This window comes from Scyliorhinus canicula, chromosome 16 (genome assembly GCF_902713615.1).
Source record: "Scyliorhinus canicula chromosome 16, sScyCan1.1, whole genome shotgun sequence".
In the NCBI taxonomy this organism is placed as follows: Eukaryota; Metazoa; Chordata; class Chondrichthyes; order Carcharhiniformes; family Scyliorhinidae; genus Scyliorhinus; species Scyliorhinus canicula.
Window position 1 is genome coordinate 126,525,361 of NC_052161.1, and position 15,559 is coordinate 126,540,919.

Genomic DNA, 15,559 nt, shown 5'->3' on the forward strand with positions numbered 1-15,559 from the left:
ACCAACACTCCAGATGCGGCCTCGCCCACGCCCTATAGGATGGCAGCCACACTTGGCTGCTTTTAGATTCCCACTTTCCTTTTCATTTGCATGCTGTACCTTTCACTTTCTGGTCCCAATGCCTCTCTTTCCTTTTTGCGTTGCTGGGGGGGGGGGGGGGGGGGGGGGGGTGTGAAATGTGGGTTTGGCAAGTTGACTTTGGCAAAGGGAAGGCGAGTCCGTTGTTGTTGTTGTTGGCGGCGCCGCCGCCATTGGCCCCCTGCCCAGAGTCAGGCCTTGTAATTAGAGAGACCCAATTAAAACTGGCCCAGGTGGCCCCGCACGGGAAATAGGGAGGGTGAGGTGTGTTTTTTTTTGGTGTGAGGGAGGAGGAGGAGGATTTTCCGCTGTTGACAGGGAAGGAGGAAGGGGGAGGGTGTTCCGGGTACTGGTGACGTCTCCAACCCGGCTGACAACACCCAGGCTCCGCTCCCGCCGACGGTTCGCTGCTGGAAAACATGTAAGTTTGTGCCGGGGCCTTTCTCCCCCTTCCTCGGCTTCCTTTCAATCGTTTCCGCCGGGCCCCCCCAACTCTCCACCTCCGGCCGGCCGAGAGCAGCTGGAACCCCGGTGCCAGCCTCTGGGCGAGGCCGTGGAGTGGGGGGAGACAGGGCCTGGGGTGTGGGCCGCACAGAAAGCCACTGGCGATCAGCTCGGAAGCTTCTTCCACCTTCAGGGCAGGGATCCTTGAACCAATTTGAAAGGGACACCCTTCTTATCTATCTCTATTTCTCTAGTTCTCTTTGTAAAGTTTTACTTCACCCTCAGTCCTGGTTAGTTTTACTTCACCCTCAGTCCTGGTTAGTTTTACTTCACCCTCAGTCCTGGTTAGTTTTACTTCACCCTCAGTCCTGGTTAGTTTTACTTCACCCTCAGTCCTGGTTAGTTTTACTTCACCCTCAGTCCTGGTTAGTTTTACTTCACCCTCAGTCCTGGTTAGTTTTACTTCACCCTCAGTCCTGGTTAGTTTTACTTCACCCTCAGTCCTGGTTAGTTTTACTTCACCCTCAGTCCTGGTTAGTTTTACTTCACCCTCAGTTTTGGTTTCATTGCTGTGAATATTCTGCGCCGTCAAAATCTTTATTTTACTTTTTTTGCAAAACTACAAAAGCGACTTTTTTACACGTCGTGACCGGCGCGGTTCGTTAGTAATTTTTTGTTGTCGCTCCTGAAAGGTTTTGCCTTTTGCAGGAGCTGCTGTGTGTTTGGGAGGTGGGCTGATTTTTGGATGTGTGCAGAGTTGAAACACCATGAAAATCCCTGTCCTGACTTGCCACACTCGACAGTGATCTTCTGTGTAAAAGCACAAGTACAATCTGTATGCTTTTATGTATGGAATCCCATTTCCTTATCTTGCCCTCTCTCCAATGTTTTAAGGTGACTTTATTTTTGTACTTGAGGGACTGGCTGCTGCTGAGATTTGGGGAGGGTGAGGTGAGGTGAGGCGAGGCATGTGGCAGGGATACATTCCAAGTTCAAAATGTAATGCAGACTTGCAAAAATTAATCAAGTTGATGAGTGAATGCTTTGATTACCTAGTTTACAAATTAGTATTTGGGTTCCTTCATGAGTTTTTGAATGTATATTTCCAATTAAGGAGGCCATTTTTCCCATTGAGTCTGCATTGGCCCTTGGAAAGAGCCCCCTTCTTAAGCTGACACCTTCACCCTATCCCTGTAACCCCACTTAACCTTTTGAACACTTGAGGGCAATTCAGCAGGGCCAATCCACCTAACCTGCACTTCTTGAACTGTGGGAGGAAACTGGAGCACCCGGAGGAAACCCACGCAGACACAGGGAGAAAGTGCACCTCCACACAGTCAGGACCCTGGAGCTGTGAGGCAGCAGTGCTAACCATTGTGCCCCAAAACCCTGCCAGTGGACCTCTAGACAACTAGAAAACACTCACTTGGGGAATTGAACTCCTGTCTCTGTATGATAGGTGGGGATACTAACCACTATACTAACGAGGAACAGTTTGTTTTTTTGTTTAATTCCTCTGCCGTTTCCTTGTTCCCCATAACTAGCTCCCCAGATTCATTTTCTTTTTTTTTAAATAAATTTAAGAGTACCCAATTCTCTTTTTTCCAATTAAAGGGCAATTATGGCCATTTTACCTACCCTGCACATTTTTGGGTTTGTGTGGGTGTGACCCATGCAGACACAGGGTGAATGTGCTAACTCCACATGGACAGTGGGCCGGGATCAAACCGAGGTCCTCGGTGCTGTGATGCAGCAGTGATAGCCACTGTGTCACCGTGCCACCCAAGTTGAATTCAAGTTTTGACGGCTGCCGTAGTGGGATTTGAACCCAGATTCCCAGAGCATTAACTTGAGCCTCTGCATTACTAGCCAAGAGACATTATCACTACACCACAATCTACCCTGAAATCTCTGATTTGGGCAACATCAAAGGGCTTGTCTGAGATTTGAACCCGTGCACTATCGCAAATTTGCGGAATCCAAGCCCCAAAGTGAGAATCTTGCCCCTAGACCAACGAGGCAGCCAATGGTTTGGGAAACATTGCTCATGTAATATTTTTCATTGCTTCTAACTCTTGAATCGTCTGAAGCCACTCGTTGGAAACTTTGGAAGCAACTGGTATCCTTCATTTTAAGTCCAGAGTCCTGTCAATGAAAAGAACCTGTTCTGTATATGAACTGTGCTTTAAATATCGAGTAAATGCCTGCCTGCTGGCCAATCACAATTAAACTCCTCTCCACTCATGAATTTGGAACAGTGTCAATTTATTTCTTCTGTCTTGGGGAAACTGCAAAGTGGCTGTAACATCTTTCATATCAGTGATGTTGAGGCATCCTGGTCTGTCACGAGGGCATGACTTGCTGTGAAAGCAAGCTAGTGTTCTAGTTTAGTGCATTGTTGTTGGTACTCCAGGCACTAAATATAGCAACAACTTGCATTTATACAGTGCCTTGAACATAGTGAAATTTTCCAAGTGCTTTGGCAGGAGTGTTATCAGCCAAAATTTGACGTTAAGCCACACAATATATTAGGGTTTCGGGGGGGCGCGTGGGAGTGCTGGCAAAAGAAGTAGTTTAAAAGTTTTTATGGAGTGAATTCCAGAAATAGGTGACCCCGGTCCACTGGGTGGGTGGGGGGGGCGGGGAGGAATGCGCTTAAGGCCAGAATTGAAGGAGTGCAGGGATCTCACTATTTCAGGTTGGAAGTGGGTAGAGATGGGTGGGGGAGGTGGGGATAAGGATGACCATTTTAAAATTGAGGCATTGTCTGAGCTAACCTAAATCAATGAGGACAGTGGTGATGGATGAACGTGACTTTGGATAGAGAGAGTAGAATTTTGCGGTGCAATGTTAATAGAGGTTTACTGCTTATTTGACCTTTTCTATTTCTAACCATTTTAAAATCTTGATAATTTCACCATCCCTACTTCACTTTAATTATGCCTTAAATTTTAATTGCTGCTGCACCATTAGTTACTGTGGCTTCAGCTTCACAGGCCATACTATTTTGATCAGGTTTTTGGCCACTTTTTATTATAGATTTTTAAAATGGAATCTCTACAACGCAGGAGGAGGTCATTCAGGCCATCGAGTCTGCAGTGACCCTCTGAAAGAGCACCCTGCCTTGGTCTTCTGCCCTCTTCTATCCCTGTAATCACATCTAACCTCTGGACACCAGAGGCAATTTTGTCATGGTCAATCCACCTAACCTGCACATCTTTAGAACATACAGTGCAGAAGGAGGCCATTCGGCCCATCGGGTCTGCACCGACCCACTGAAACCCTCATCCACCCTATCCCCGTAGCCCAATAACCCCTCCTAACCTTGTTGGTCACTAAGGGCAATTTATCCTGGCCAATCCACCTAACCTGCATGTCTTTGGACTGTGGGAGGAAACCGGGGCACCCGGAGGAAACCCACGCAGACACGGGGAGAACGTGCAGACTCCGCGCAGACAGTGACCCAGCGGGGAATCAAACCTGGGACCCTGGCGCTGTGAAGCCACAGTGCTAGCCACTTGTGCTACCGTGCTGCCCTGGACTACTGTGCTGCCCTGGACTGTTAAGAGGAAACCCACGTTTTATGGTTCGGCGTCAGATTTTGTCGTGCTCCTGTGTAGTGCCTTGGAGCATTTGTGAAAGCTATCAAATAAATGCAAGTCATTCTTTCACCACCAAGTGTTTTTCTAAAGCTCTGGCTAACTGGTCGAAGCCTGTGTGTGGACCTACTTACTTGCCCATGCAGACCAGGTTTGGCAGTTTGCAGCTTGAGAGTTGAAGAAAGGTAGGGACTTGACGTAGCCGGGAAGTGGGAGGTGGGCATGTGCAGGTGAAGTTTCCAGACTTCGGGCAGCAACGCAAGTCATTGAGCATCTGATGGTTTGCTATTCATTATGTGGAGATGCCGGCGTTGGACTGGGGTGAGCACAGCAAGAAGTCTTACAACATCAGGTTAAAGTCCAACAGGTTTGTTTCAAACACGAGCTTTCGGAGCGCAGCTCCTTCCTCAGGTGAATGGAGAGGTATGTTCCAGAAACATTTATATAGACACGGTCTGGCTTGAGACAATTCACACCTCTTTAACCTGTTATTATCCCTCTCCCTGGATCTGTAATGATTTGATTACCTGCAAATGCTCGCATTCCAAGCATTGTCCAGCATCTCTGACTTTGTCTATATAAATGTTTCTGGAACATACCTCTCCATTCACCTGAGGAAGGAGCTGCGCTCCGAAAGCTCGTGTTTGAAACAAACCTGTTGGACTTTAACCTGGTGTTGTAAGACTTCTTGCTATTCATTGGCTGGGCTTTCATTAATCACTTTGAAGCTGCATGTAATTTCAGTACACCACTCGTGCAACTTGTTTTATAATCTTTATTATGAGGGTGACGTATAGCTTTGAAAATTAATCATCCCTGGATACAATGCCTCATGGTTCAGTTGTCGGCTTGCGTTGCGTGTTGCGGTTGCTAGCATGGATCCAGCATTATTGGCTCCAGATTAACAAACTTGGAAGTACAGGGCTTGCTCTTGATGGTTGAGGCTATCAATATTGCCTCACTGTAAATGTGATTTAATTCTGCTTGTGGAATGGGCACCAATTAGTGGTTGCATTTATTTAGTAGTGCCTCTAAGTGCACCTAGATAATTGTACTACTGATGTCATTGTCCTCTGCAATGTCCTGATCTCAATACAGTTAAAACTATAATGGGTTGTGTTTATATGCCATATTATGGGTTGCATTGTGTTTTTATGCCACACATTTTTCACTGAGATATGGGTCCAAGAGGTGCTGATTTTTTTTTTTCCGACTATCTTGACACATTACCCAGCCGTGTGTAATCCTTGAATTTGTGCAGGGAGAAGGGGCTTGGATTGTAACTGAAGCCCATCCGGTCCTTATGCCAGCATGTCTTTGCACTCACCTGGATCATGGGTGTTTAGGATTTATCACCTCTTTGTTGCAAGGCTAATTGTTAACACTTTGCAACCTTCTGTAATATCTGTTCCTGGCCATGTCTTCAAGCCCTTGAACTCTAGAATTCCGTCCCTAAACCTTAACTGCCATTCTAGTTTGCTTTTCTCCTTTAAGGTTCTCCTTGCAGGCAGCACGTGGCACAGTGGTTAGCACTTCCTCACAGCACCGAGGTCCCAGGTTCGATCCCGGCTCTGGGTCACTGTCCATGTGGAGTTTGCACATTCTCCCCGTGTCTGCGTGGGTTTCACCCTCGCAACCCAAAGATGTGCAGGTTAGGTGGATTGGCCATGCTAAATTGCCCCTAAATTTGGGAAAAAATTAATTGGGTACTCTAAATTTTAAAAAAAGATTCTCCTTGCAACTCGGCTCTAGTAGCCCCAGTAACTCTATGTGGCTTGGTGTCAAATTTTATTAACATTGCTCAAAACTTTACTATGTTAGAGATACTGTACTATACAAGTACAAGGGGGAGGGAAAATGGTGGAAAATCTCAGCAAGTCTGGCAGCATCTGTAGGGAGAGAAAAGAGCTAACGTTTCGAGTCCAATGACTCTTTGTCAAAGCTAACAGACAGTGAGTGGGAAATATTTGTACTGTGGAGTGAGAATGAAAGATGAGTCATAGCCACAGAAACCCAGGGAAACTGGGTGCTAATGGCCACAGATACCAAGGGGAAAGTGTTAATGGCAGACCCCAGAGAGGATAAAAGATGTGAAAGTTAAACAGCAGGGAAACTAACACCAGAGGATGAACTGTAGGTGTGGGGGGAGGGGAAGGGGGAAGCAAAGAGGAGAAAGGTGCAGGAAAGGTGGATAAGATTGGGGGGGGGGGAGGAGATTTAAATGTATATTAAGAAAGAAAGAAATGGTAAAAGACAGTTAAAATGAAATGAAAACAAATGGTCGAGGTGGGGCTGATCATCTGAAGTTGTTGAATTCGGTGTTCAGGCCGGAAGGCTGTAGTGTGCCTAACTGGAAGAAGATGAGATGTTGTTCCTCCAGTGTGCGTTGCGCTTCACTGGAACATTGCAGCAGGCCAAGAACAGACATGTGGGCATGGGAGCAAGGTCTTTTGTTAAAATGGCAAGCAACAGGAAGGTCAGGGTCCAGAATGCGCACAGACCGAAGATGCTCAGCAAAGCGATCACCCAGACTGCGTTTGGTCTCTCCGATTATAGAGGACAATATAAGTACAAGTCGCTTACAGCCAATATAGCCCATGTTGTAATGCAACAACCAGTAATGAATTAATGACCAGATAATTTTTAGTGTTTGAGGGATAAATTAAAGGCCAGGGCACCAAGGAGAGCACCCATGCTTTGTTTCAAAATAATGGCAGTATGATTTTTTTTTTAACATCCTGTGAGAAGTAAGAAGTGGGAACTTTCATCTGAAACCAGAACTTGTGACCACACTGTTCTTCAATAATGCTCTTAAATGACAGCCTGGATTTGTGCTCCAGTTTCCCTAATTCCTAAATAATAAATTAGTTTATTATGGGTATACTTCATCTTTTTTTATTTTAAAAGACCCGCTGATATCTAAATCTTGCACAAAGTTCAAAAGAACAGAATTAGGCCATTCGTTCCATCGAGTCCGCTCATCTTCACTATCCTGCCCGTTCTCCATAACTCTTCAACCCATTACCAATTTAATAAAAAATTAATTTGAAGTGCCCAATTTTTGTTTTTCAACTAAGGCAATTCACCTACCCTGCACATCTTTGGGTTGTGGGGGTGAGACCCATGCAGACACGGGGAAAATGTGCAAACTCCACACTGACAGTGACCTGGGCCGGGATCGAACCCGGATCCTCGGCACCATGAGGCAGCAGTGTTTTTTTTTTAAATGTATTGACATTTTTACAAAATATAAACAACTCAACTCTATTAACAAAACAACCGCGGTAACACCCCAAGAACAATACCCAACCAACTTCAAAAGCAACTACAAACAAAAGAAAAAAGCAAAAGAACACCCAACAACAAAAGGGAAAGAGATAACACCCGCCACATCCCACAAGCCCATGTACACAGCTCTCCCTCCCCCGCCGATCCAACACCCCCCCCCCCCCCTCTCCCCCCCCCCCCCCCGGGGTTGCTGCTGCTGCCAGCGTATTTCCCTACCGTTCCGCCAGGAAAGGCTGCCACCGCCTAAAGAACCCTTGTACTGATCCCCTCGGAGCAAATTTCACCTTCTCCAATTTAATGAACCCCGCCATATCATTGATCCGGGCCTCGCATCCTCCCACTGAAGAAGAATCCTCCGCCGGGCTACTAGGGACGCAAAGGCCAGAACACCGGCCTCTTTCGCCTCCTGCACTCCCGGCTCCACTGCAACCCCAAAAATTGCGAGTCCCCAGCCTGGCTTGACCCTGGATCCCACCACCCTCGATACCGTCCTTGCTACCCCCTTCCAAAACTCCCCCAGCGCTGGGCACGCCCAAAACATATGGGCGTGATTCGCTGGGCTCCCCGAGCACCTAGCACACCTGTCTTTGCCCCCGAAAAGCCTACTCATCCTCGTCCCAGTCATGTGGGCCCTATGCAGCACCTTGAACTGTATGAGGCTAAGCCTCGCACTGGAAGAGGAGGAATTCACTCTCCAGGGCATCCGCCCACGTCCCCTCGTCAACCTCCTGCATCACCCGGTATATGTCCGAAATCCTCCCCCCTCCAACCCACACGTCCGAGAGCAACCGATCCCGCACCCCTCATGGGGGCAGCAAGGGGAACCCCTCCACCTGCTGCCTGGCAAACGCCCTCACCTGCATGTACCGAAACATGTTCCCCGGGGGGAGCCCAAACTTCCCCACTAACTCCCCCAAGCTCGCGAACCTCCCCTCCACAAACGGGTCCCTCAACCTCCTAACCCCTGCCCTGTGCCAGCCCATGAATCCGCCACCAATGCTCCCTGGGACAAACCTTGCCTCGTTAAAGATCCGGACCAACAGGGGGCCCAACAGGTCCAAATACCTTGAGGCAGCAGTGTTAACCACTGCGCCACCATGCTGCCCAACCCATTACCAATTTAAAAATCTGTCTTAACACCTCAAATTTACTCACTGTCCCTGCATCCACTGCACTCTGGGTAGTGAATTCCACAAATTCACAACCCTTTGGGAGAAGTAGTTTCTCCTCAACTCCGTTTTAAATTTGCCACCTCATATTCTAAGACCTCGTTTTAGAATTCCCCACAAGAGGAAGCATCCACTCCATGTCTATCCAAATCTTTTTATCTTCGTGTATACCTCAATTTGATCTCCTCTCATTCTTCTAGTGGGCCTATCGGCCTAAACTGCTCAATCTCTCTTCATATGACAAACCCCTCCTCTGGAATCAACCTAGTGAGCCTCCTATGAACTGCCACCAATGCCACTACATATTTCCTCAAATAAGTGGACCAAAACTATGCACAATACCTCGATGTGGTCTCACCAATGCCTTGTACAGTTGCAACAGCACTTCCTTATCTTTATCCTCTACTACTTTAGCTATAAATGACAACATTCCATTTGCTTATTATCTGCAATACCCGCATGCTAGCTTTCGGAGACTCCTGAATGAGGATCCCCAGACGGAGCACCCCGAAGTCTCTTCCCATTTTGGATAAGAAGTTGCGTCCCATTTTTCCAACCAAACTGCATGACCTCACACTTTACACGTTAAACTCCATCTGCCACATTTTGGCCCCATCTCCTGACCTATATATCCATTTGTACGGTTCTTACTTCCTCCTTGCAACTTACTGTCCCACTTATTTTTGTGTCATCTGAAAATTTGGCTATAGAACCCATACATAACCAGCGATGCTTGTGTAATGTTTTCAGTGTGGCAAAATTCTAGGCTCCAGTTGACTGGCCGCCAAGAGTATAGGTAGTTTTTTCTTCTGCAAGCAAGACAAGACTTGTTTGAAATTTCTAGACTATCGAAAAGGAAGACCACTGGTCTGAGGGACAGAGATATTCCCTCTGCACCTTGACGTGGAATTCATCCACCAATTTCATGGAAAGGGAATTTCATGCCAGCCACTGATGTTTAGTTATATAGTGCATTTAATGTAGTGAGATTTCCTTTAGCACTTCACGGGTGACCCATCAAACAATTTGACATTGTGTTATGTGAGATATTGGCAACAGCTGACCAAAGACTTTTGAGGAGCATCTTGGAGGGAATTACGGCACATGGGCCTCGGCATGGAAGCCACAATATCAAAATCCTGTGCATGAGAAGCTGCAATTCGAGGAGTGCTGAGTTCCTGAGAACATTGTGGGGGTGTAAGCAGTGAGGCTACAGATGGTTTTGAAAACTAAGATGAGAATTTTACAATTGTGGTGTTAGTGGGAACAGGACTTGGTCCATGTCAGGATACCAAACTGTCTTGGGGCTCTTCCTGTTAAAATGCCTTCCAGTCTTACACTGTTGATGTAAACTGGGATAACAAATATGCATTGCAAAGATTTAAAAACTTCACCCATGATTCTACACTTCCAAATAGTATGCATGGAATTCAAAAATAAAGCGCCCCTCCCTGTCTTGCTGCAAAGACACGGAGGCAACACTTACTTTGCTTTTGGCACTGGTTTAAAGATTGCTATTGAGCCAGCAAGGCTGCAGTTGCTGGAATACAAGTGTTGGGTGTAGACGTTGAGGTCAATGGGGAGATGACGTTTCCACCTACTATTTGGCATTTCAATAGCTTAAGTGGCCTTTAGCCTGCTCTATTCTCAAAAGGAAAATACCTTTCTTGATCCTGGGACAGCCTAAAGCATGACAGTCACTGTTGTGATAAATAGTTTGTGCATAGACAGGAGGAGCTTGCTGCGATCACCATTTGTGTGGTTGATTCAAGTGACCAGAAGTCGATATCTATTATTTGCATCAGTTTAACATTATAAGTATGTCCTGATGGTGCGACTCTCAAAATACACGATTGAAAGCTGAATGTTTTGTTACCCAACATCCCTCCAAGTCACATACCAACCTGACTAGGATATATATCAGCCCTTACTGTCACTGAGTCAAAAATTCTGGAACACCTCTTTGTGGCATTTGGCAGCACCTTCACATACAAACTGCAGCTGCTCAAGAAGGTGGCTTGCTACTAATTGGGGATGGGTGGTAAATGCTAAATCTTACTCGTGAAACCCATAACCTACACAATGATAAAAATGGTCATTTTCTGGTGTGTTGGATATCAAAGCACCCAATTGAATACATTTTATACAGGCTCTGCACTTGGAGTCTTGTCATGGGGCCATTTTACAATAAACAGATGCAAAGATTTAGCGTCTGTTTAGTGTAGTTTGTTTCTGGAATATGCCACGCAGATGGTCATGGGAGCAGAGGAGATGAGAGAGATTGGCTCCAAAACATCATCGGCAAATACAGATAAGGAGCTTCATTGTCTCTTTCTCCCCCCCCCCCCCCCCCCCCCCTAATTATTATCAAGTGATTTCAGTTTTCTTTTCTGGCTGCGAGAGTAACTCCTTCATAACCATTCTCCCAGTGACCTCATTAGCAATCACTGTTCAACGAAGGATTATTGACAATTTTTATTTGGTTGATTCTTTAGGGGGAGTGATGGAAGCTTTCCTGTACAATGCCTACTATTACAAAAATAACCCTGTGATTTTCCACTCGAACCTTCAGTCAGCAATTTTTCTCTTCCCTTCCTACCCTCATCGCCCCGAGCTAGTTTATGCAATTAGGAGATCGCAACAGGAAGTGCGCACAGGAGATGTGATTCTTTTTTCCAGTTGTTGTTAAGTGATGCACTAAGTGATGCTATTAATAGCATGATGCACTTGGGTGCTGTTTTAGTTTGAAAAGTGCCTCTGGCCAAGACCCTCACACTGTAAATTCACTAATTTTAAAATGTTGTCATGACCATCTAACGGCATTTCCTTAAAGTATATATATGTAGCCCCCTTTTTTAATTTGCGACATCAGTCAAGTTTATTCAACCAGACAAAAGTTGGTTAAATCACAAAGCTACTGCTACTTTAGTTTAGTTAATATCATTGTTACTTAAACGCAAGATTAAGATGCAGGTACAGGGATAAAAAGAGCGAGGTTGTTGTGAGCCTGTTGCTTGAATTTCCTTTCCAAAGTGAACGGTTTGCAACGAGGTTTGGTTTAGAAGCTGTGATGGCTGAAGTTGAAGTGTCGGAGTTTTCCTTTGTAGATGGCGATCGGAAGCGCAGATGCTAGGAGAGAGTATGGGCGCCTGTCCTTGCTGAAGACTTTGGGTACCAACACTTGAAGATTGCCTCAGCCACCCAGGGATGATTTTTCTGGATGCCTTTTAATCTAATTCCCCATGGCTGGGAACCGCAGCTCTCATGTGATTTACGTGGCTGTTTCAGCTGAATACTGCGTATTGCCATTGTCTCTCTCTGCCATACAAAAAAGGTTTCTTACTGCTTCCTTTGCAGAGTCCAAAAACACACACTGGCTGCAATCCCACACTGTTGAATCATGCTTCCATATTGGAGAGGGGGTGCATAGTCTCATCCAGCGAAGAGCTACTCCACCCCTCCAGGGAAGCCATTGCAGTGAGTTTCTGTTTACCCTTTTCCATGTCTGGATATATGTATTTGTAATCCACTTGGAGCCTCCTAGAAGCTTCACCACATTGCAGTTGTAAAAGATCAGGTGCCGTTTGGCAGCCATCTTTAACGTTTCATAGAATCTACAGTGCAGAAGGAGGCTATTCGGCCCATCGAGTCTGCACCGGCCCTTGGAAAGAGCAGCCCACCCAACGTTTTTGGACACTAAGGACAATTTAGCATGGCCAATCCACCTGACCTGCACATCTTTGGACTGTGGGAGGAAACCGGAGCTCGGAGGAAACCCACGCGGACACGCGGAGGCAGTAATGCTAACCACTATGCCACTGTATTGCCCTCCAGCCACACACCACAGGCTACCTACCCAAAGGCTAGCTGTTGAATGAGTTAAGAGCTGGTTATTGCCTAGCGATAACCACTGGAAGTCTGTGAAATTTCATTGCTGGTCGGGATTTTTTTTTTCTTTTGAAGTGTCAAACCTAACCTTCAGACTCTAGGAAAAGGTCAGGTTCCTGTCAGCTATGTCATCTGAAGATGATTCATACAAAGCCAAGAGCCATCAAAACGTTGAATTAAAGTTTTGTTTGAACAATCTGGTCACTGCAGAACCAGTGTCACTGGAACTCTACAGTCCAGTGCACTCTGAAGAGTACCCAAATTTCTTTTCCAATTAAGGGGCAATTTAGTGTGTCCAATCCACCTAGCCTGCACATCTTTGGCTTGTGGGGAGAGACCCCCAAGCAGACATGGGTGAAACAAAGTTCAACAAACTGGTTATTGGTGCCAGGGCCCGCTGAACCTACAGTTACAATGATTTAAAAGATTGCTGAGTTTAAGTAGCCTTCAGCCATGTGCTCTTGGCCCTCCCTTACAACAGGAGTAATTCAGTCACTGCAAACCTTACTGGAGGTGAGATCCAGCACAACCCAGATTAACTTTCCCAAACTTCACTGAAGCTTTTTTAAAATAAACGCAACTTGAACACAGACCCACTAAACTCTTCTGCTTTTTAACAATTCAAACAACGTCATTTAAGTTGGATGGAGAACGAAAGCTGCCATCTACCACAAGCCCTGGGACATGTAAAAACAAATGGAAGAAGCTTTTATTTCCCTCGAATATAATTTAATGCACCAAAATTCAACTCGCCCTCAAAAGTGAGTTCGGATGCTTCTCCCTACAGTATGGTAATAGCTAGCGCGTTAGCTCAACCCCGGGAACCATAATGCACCTCCCTCGCAACCTTTCCCTGAAGGAATATCTTAAAGGGGATAAAATTAGTTAATCGGCATGCAGCAAGTGGCTTACCAAACAGGTGCCGGAATGTGGCGACTAGGGGCTTTTCACAGTAACCTAATTGAAGCCTATGAGTTATTATGTTCTGCCCCGCTCCCCTTCATAGAGAATGTTTCCTTCTAAGCAAGTTTTACCACATTTGTGTCAATGTATGGTAGAGCCTTGGCTCTTCGTGTTTTCCTTTCAGAGAGAGCCTTTTGGGCCACTATAAACACCTCCCTTAGTCTTTAACATTACCATTGGCACTCCCTTTGTCTTGTGCCCGTGACATCTTTTGTCAAATCCCTCCTGAGCCCCTCCTGAGCTCCTACCTATCCCTGACCTATTTTGCTCCACCTCCACAATATAAAACTCAGCACATTACTACCTTCTCTTCAGCTCCGAAGAAGAATCATACGGATTCAAAATGCTAACTGTTTCTCTCTCCATAGATGCAGCAGGATGATTTTTCCAGCATTTGTTTAGGTATATACAGTGGAGTTTGAATGAGTAACTGTTCCAGATCAATGAATAGGGTCTGCTATAACTGTGGATAACACTCGTACCTGGGTCAGACTTTTCTTCAAACACTGCTCCAGAGTTTTGTTTAATTCTTTCATGGAACGTGAGGGATGATGTCCAGGCCAGCATTTAGTTGTCCATCCCTAATTGCCCATTTCTTGAACTGTTGCCATCCATCTGGTGTAGGTACACTGACAGTGTTGTTGGAGAATTCCAGATTTTTGACCCAGCAACAATGACGGGATTGTAGTATAGATCCACATCAATTGTGTGACTTTGAGGGAACTTGGAGGTGGTGGAGTTCCCATATGTCTGTGCTCTTGTCCTTCTAGCTGGTGGAGCTAGATAGCTGTCAAAGAAGCCTTGATGAGTTGCTGCAGTGCGTCTTGTAGATTGTACACACTTGACACTGGTGGTGGTGAGGTAATAGATTGGTTACTGATTAAGTTGGCTGCCTCATCCTGGGTGTTGCCGAGCTTCTTCATAAGTATTTTTGGAGCTCTGGAGTGTATTCCATCATGCTCCGGACTTTGTCTTTTAGATAGTGGACAGGCTTTGAGGAGTCGAGTGAGTTACTTGCCACAGAATTCCCAGCCTCTTGACGTGCTCTTATCGCCACAGTATTCATATGGGTGGTTCAGTTCTTCATCAATGGTAACCCCCAGGATGTTGATACAGTAGTGGGGGATTCAGCAGTGGTAATGCCATTGTATGTCCAGGGTTGATGGTTAGATTCTGTCTTTTTTTGGAGATGGTCATTGCCTGGCACTTGTGTGGTGTGAAGTTATTTGCCACTGATCAGCCCAGTGGTATCTTGGTTATACTGCACATGGACACAGATTGTTTTCAGTATCTGAGGAGTCTCGAATGGTACTGAACAATAATCATCTGTGAACATCCCCAGTTCTGACATTGATGGAGGGAAGTTCAATGATTAATAAGCTGAAGATAGTTGATCTAGGCTGACACTCCCAGTTCTAATACTGAGGGAGTGCTACAATGTTTATCTTTAGATAAAAGCTTAAACTGATGCCCCATATGGAAGGCACTGTTTTGAAGAGTATTTTTCCCCCAGTGTCTTTGCCTGTATTCCTGAAACAATATTCAAACTGATAATCTTGCAGTTTGTCACTTATTTTTAGTGTTTGTGAGTTTGCTCTGTGCCGTTTTTCTCCTCCCAAGTTGAGCCCATCCGGGAGAAATCATCATTGATGGATAAATCTTCATCACTTCATCCTTCTCTCGCACCATTCCTTCCAAAGATACTGTTTGCGCAAAGTGCCAGGAATGCTATCCGGCAGAGTTGTGCACTTTCAGTCCAATATGCTTATTCTGACAGTCCACTGCCCCAATAAGGGCCTGGGAACAGAGCCATGAAGGGCAGTCTTTATGATGGATCTAGAGGCTAGAATGGGTTCTGTGATCTTGGTCAGTTGGTTTTTCCTGTGATCTCGGTCGTGGTATAACGGGCGGGGTAGGCTGTGCTGCAAGAATAGACCGGGAAGTTTTAAAATAAGCCAGGAATCTAATTGGAATGCAAGGACAGTGCTCCTGTTTCACTCTACAGATCAGAACTCCCTCTCGTGGCAGAAGGTCGAATTGCATCTCCACACTTTACCATGTCCTGGAGTTTGGGATGGAATTTTCAATCCCGTGTGTGCCTGGTTATCTTTTTTTTTAAATTTGGAGTAC

At 45.8% G+C, this 15,559-nt stretch overlaps 1 protein-coding gene across 1 annotated transcript in view; it reads left to right on the forward strand.

Annotated features, from left to right (window-relative positions):
- The first annotated feature begins 342 nt into the window (after nt 1–342).
- Nucleotides 343–15,559, forward strand: part of LOC119979416 (vesicle-associated membrane protein 3-like) — a 29,370-nt gene continuing 14,153 nt past the window's right edge. The window contains exon 1 of the mRNA XM_038821613.1: nt 343–499. Coding sequence (XP_038677541.1) covers nt 498–499 — 2 coding nt within the window. The 5' untranslated portion in view covers nt 343–497. The remainder of the gene's footprint in view (nt 500–15,559) is intronic.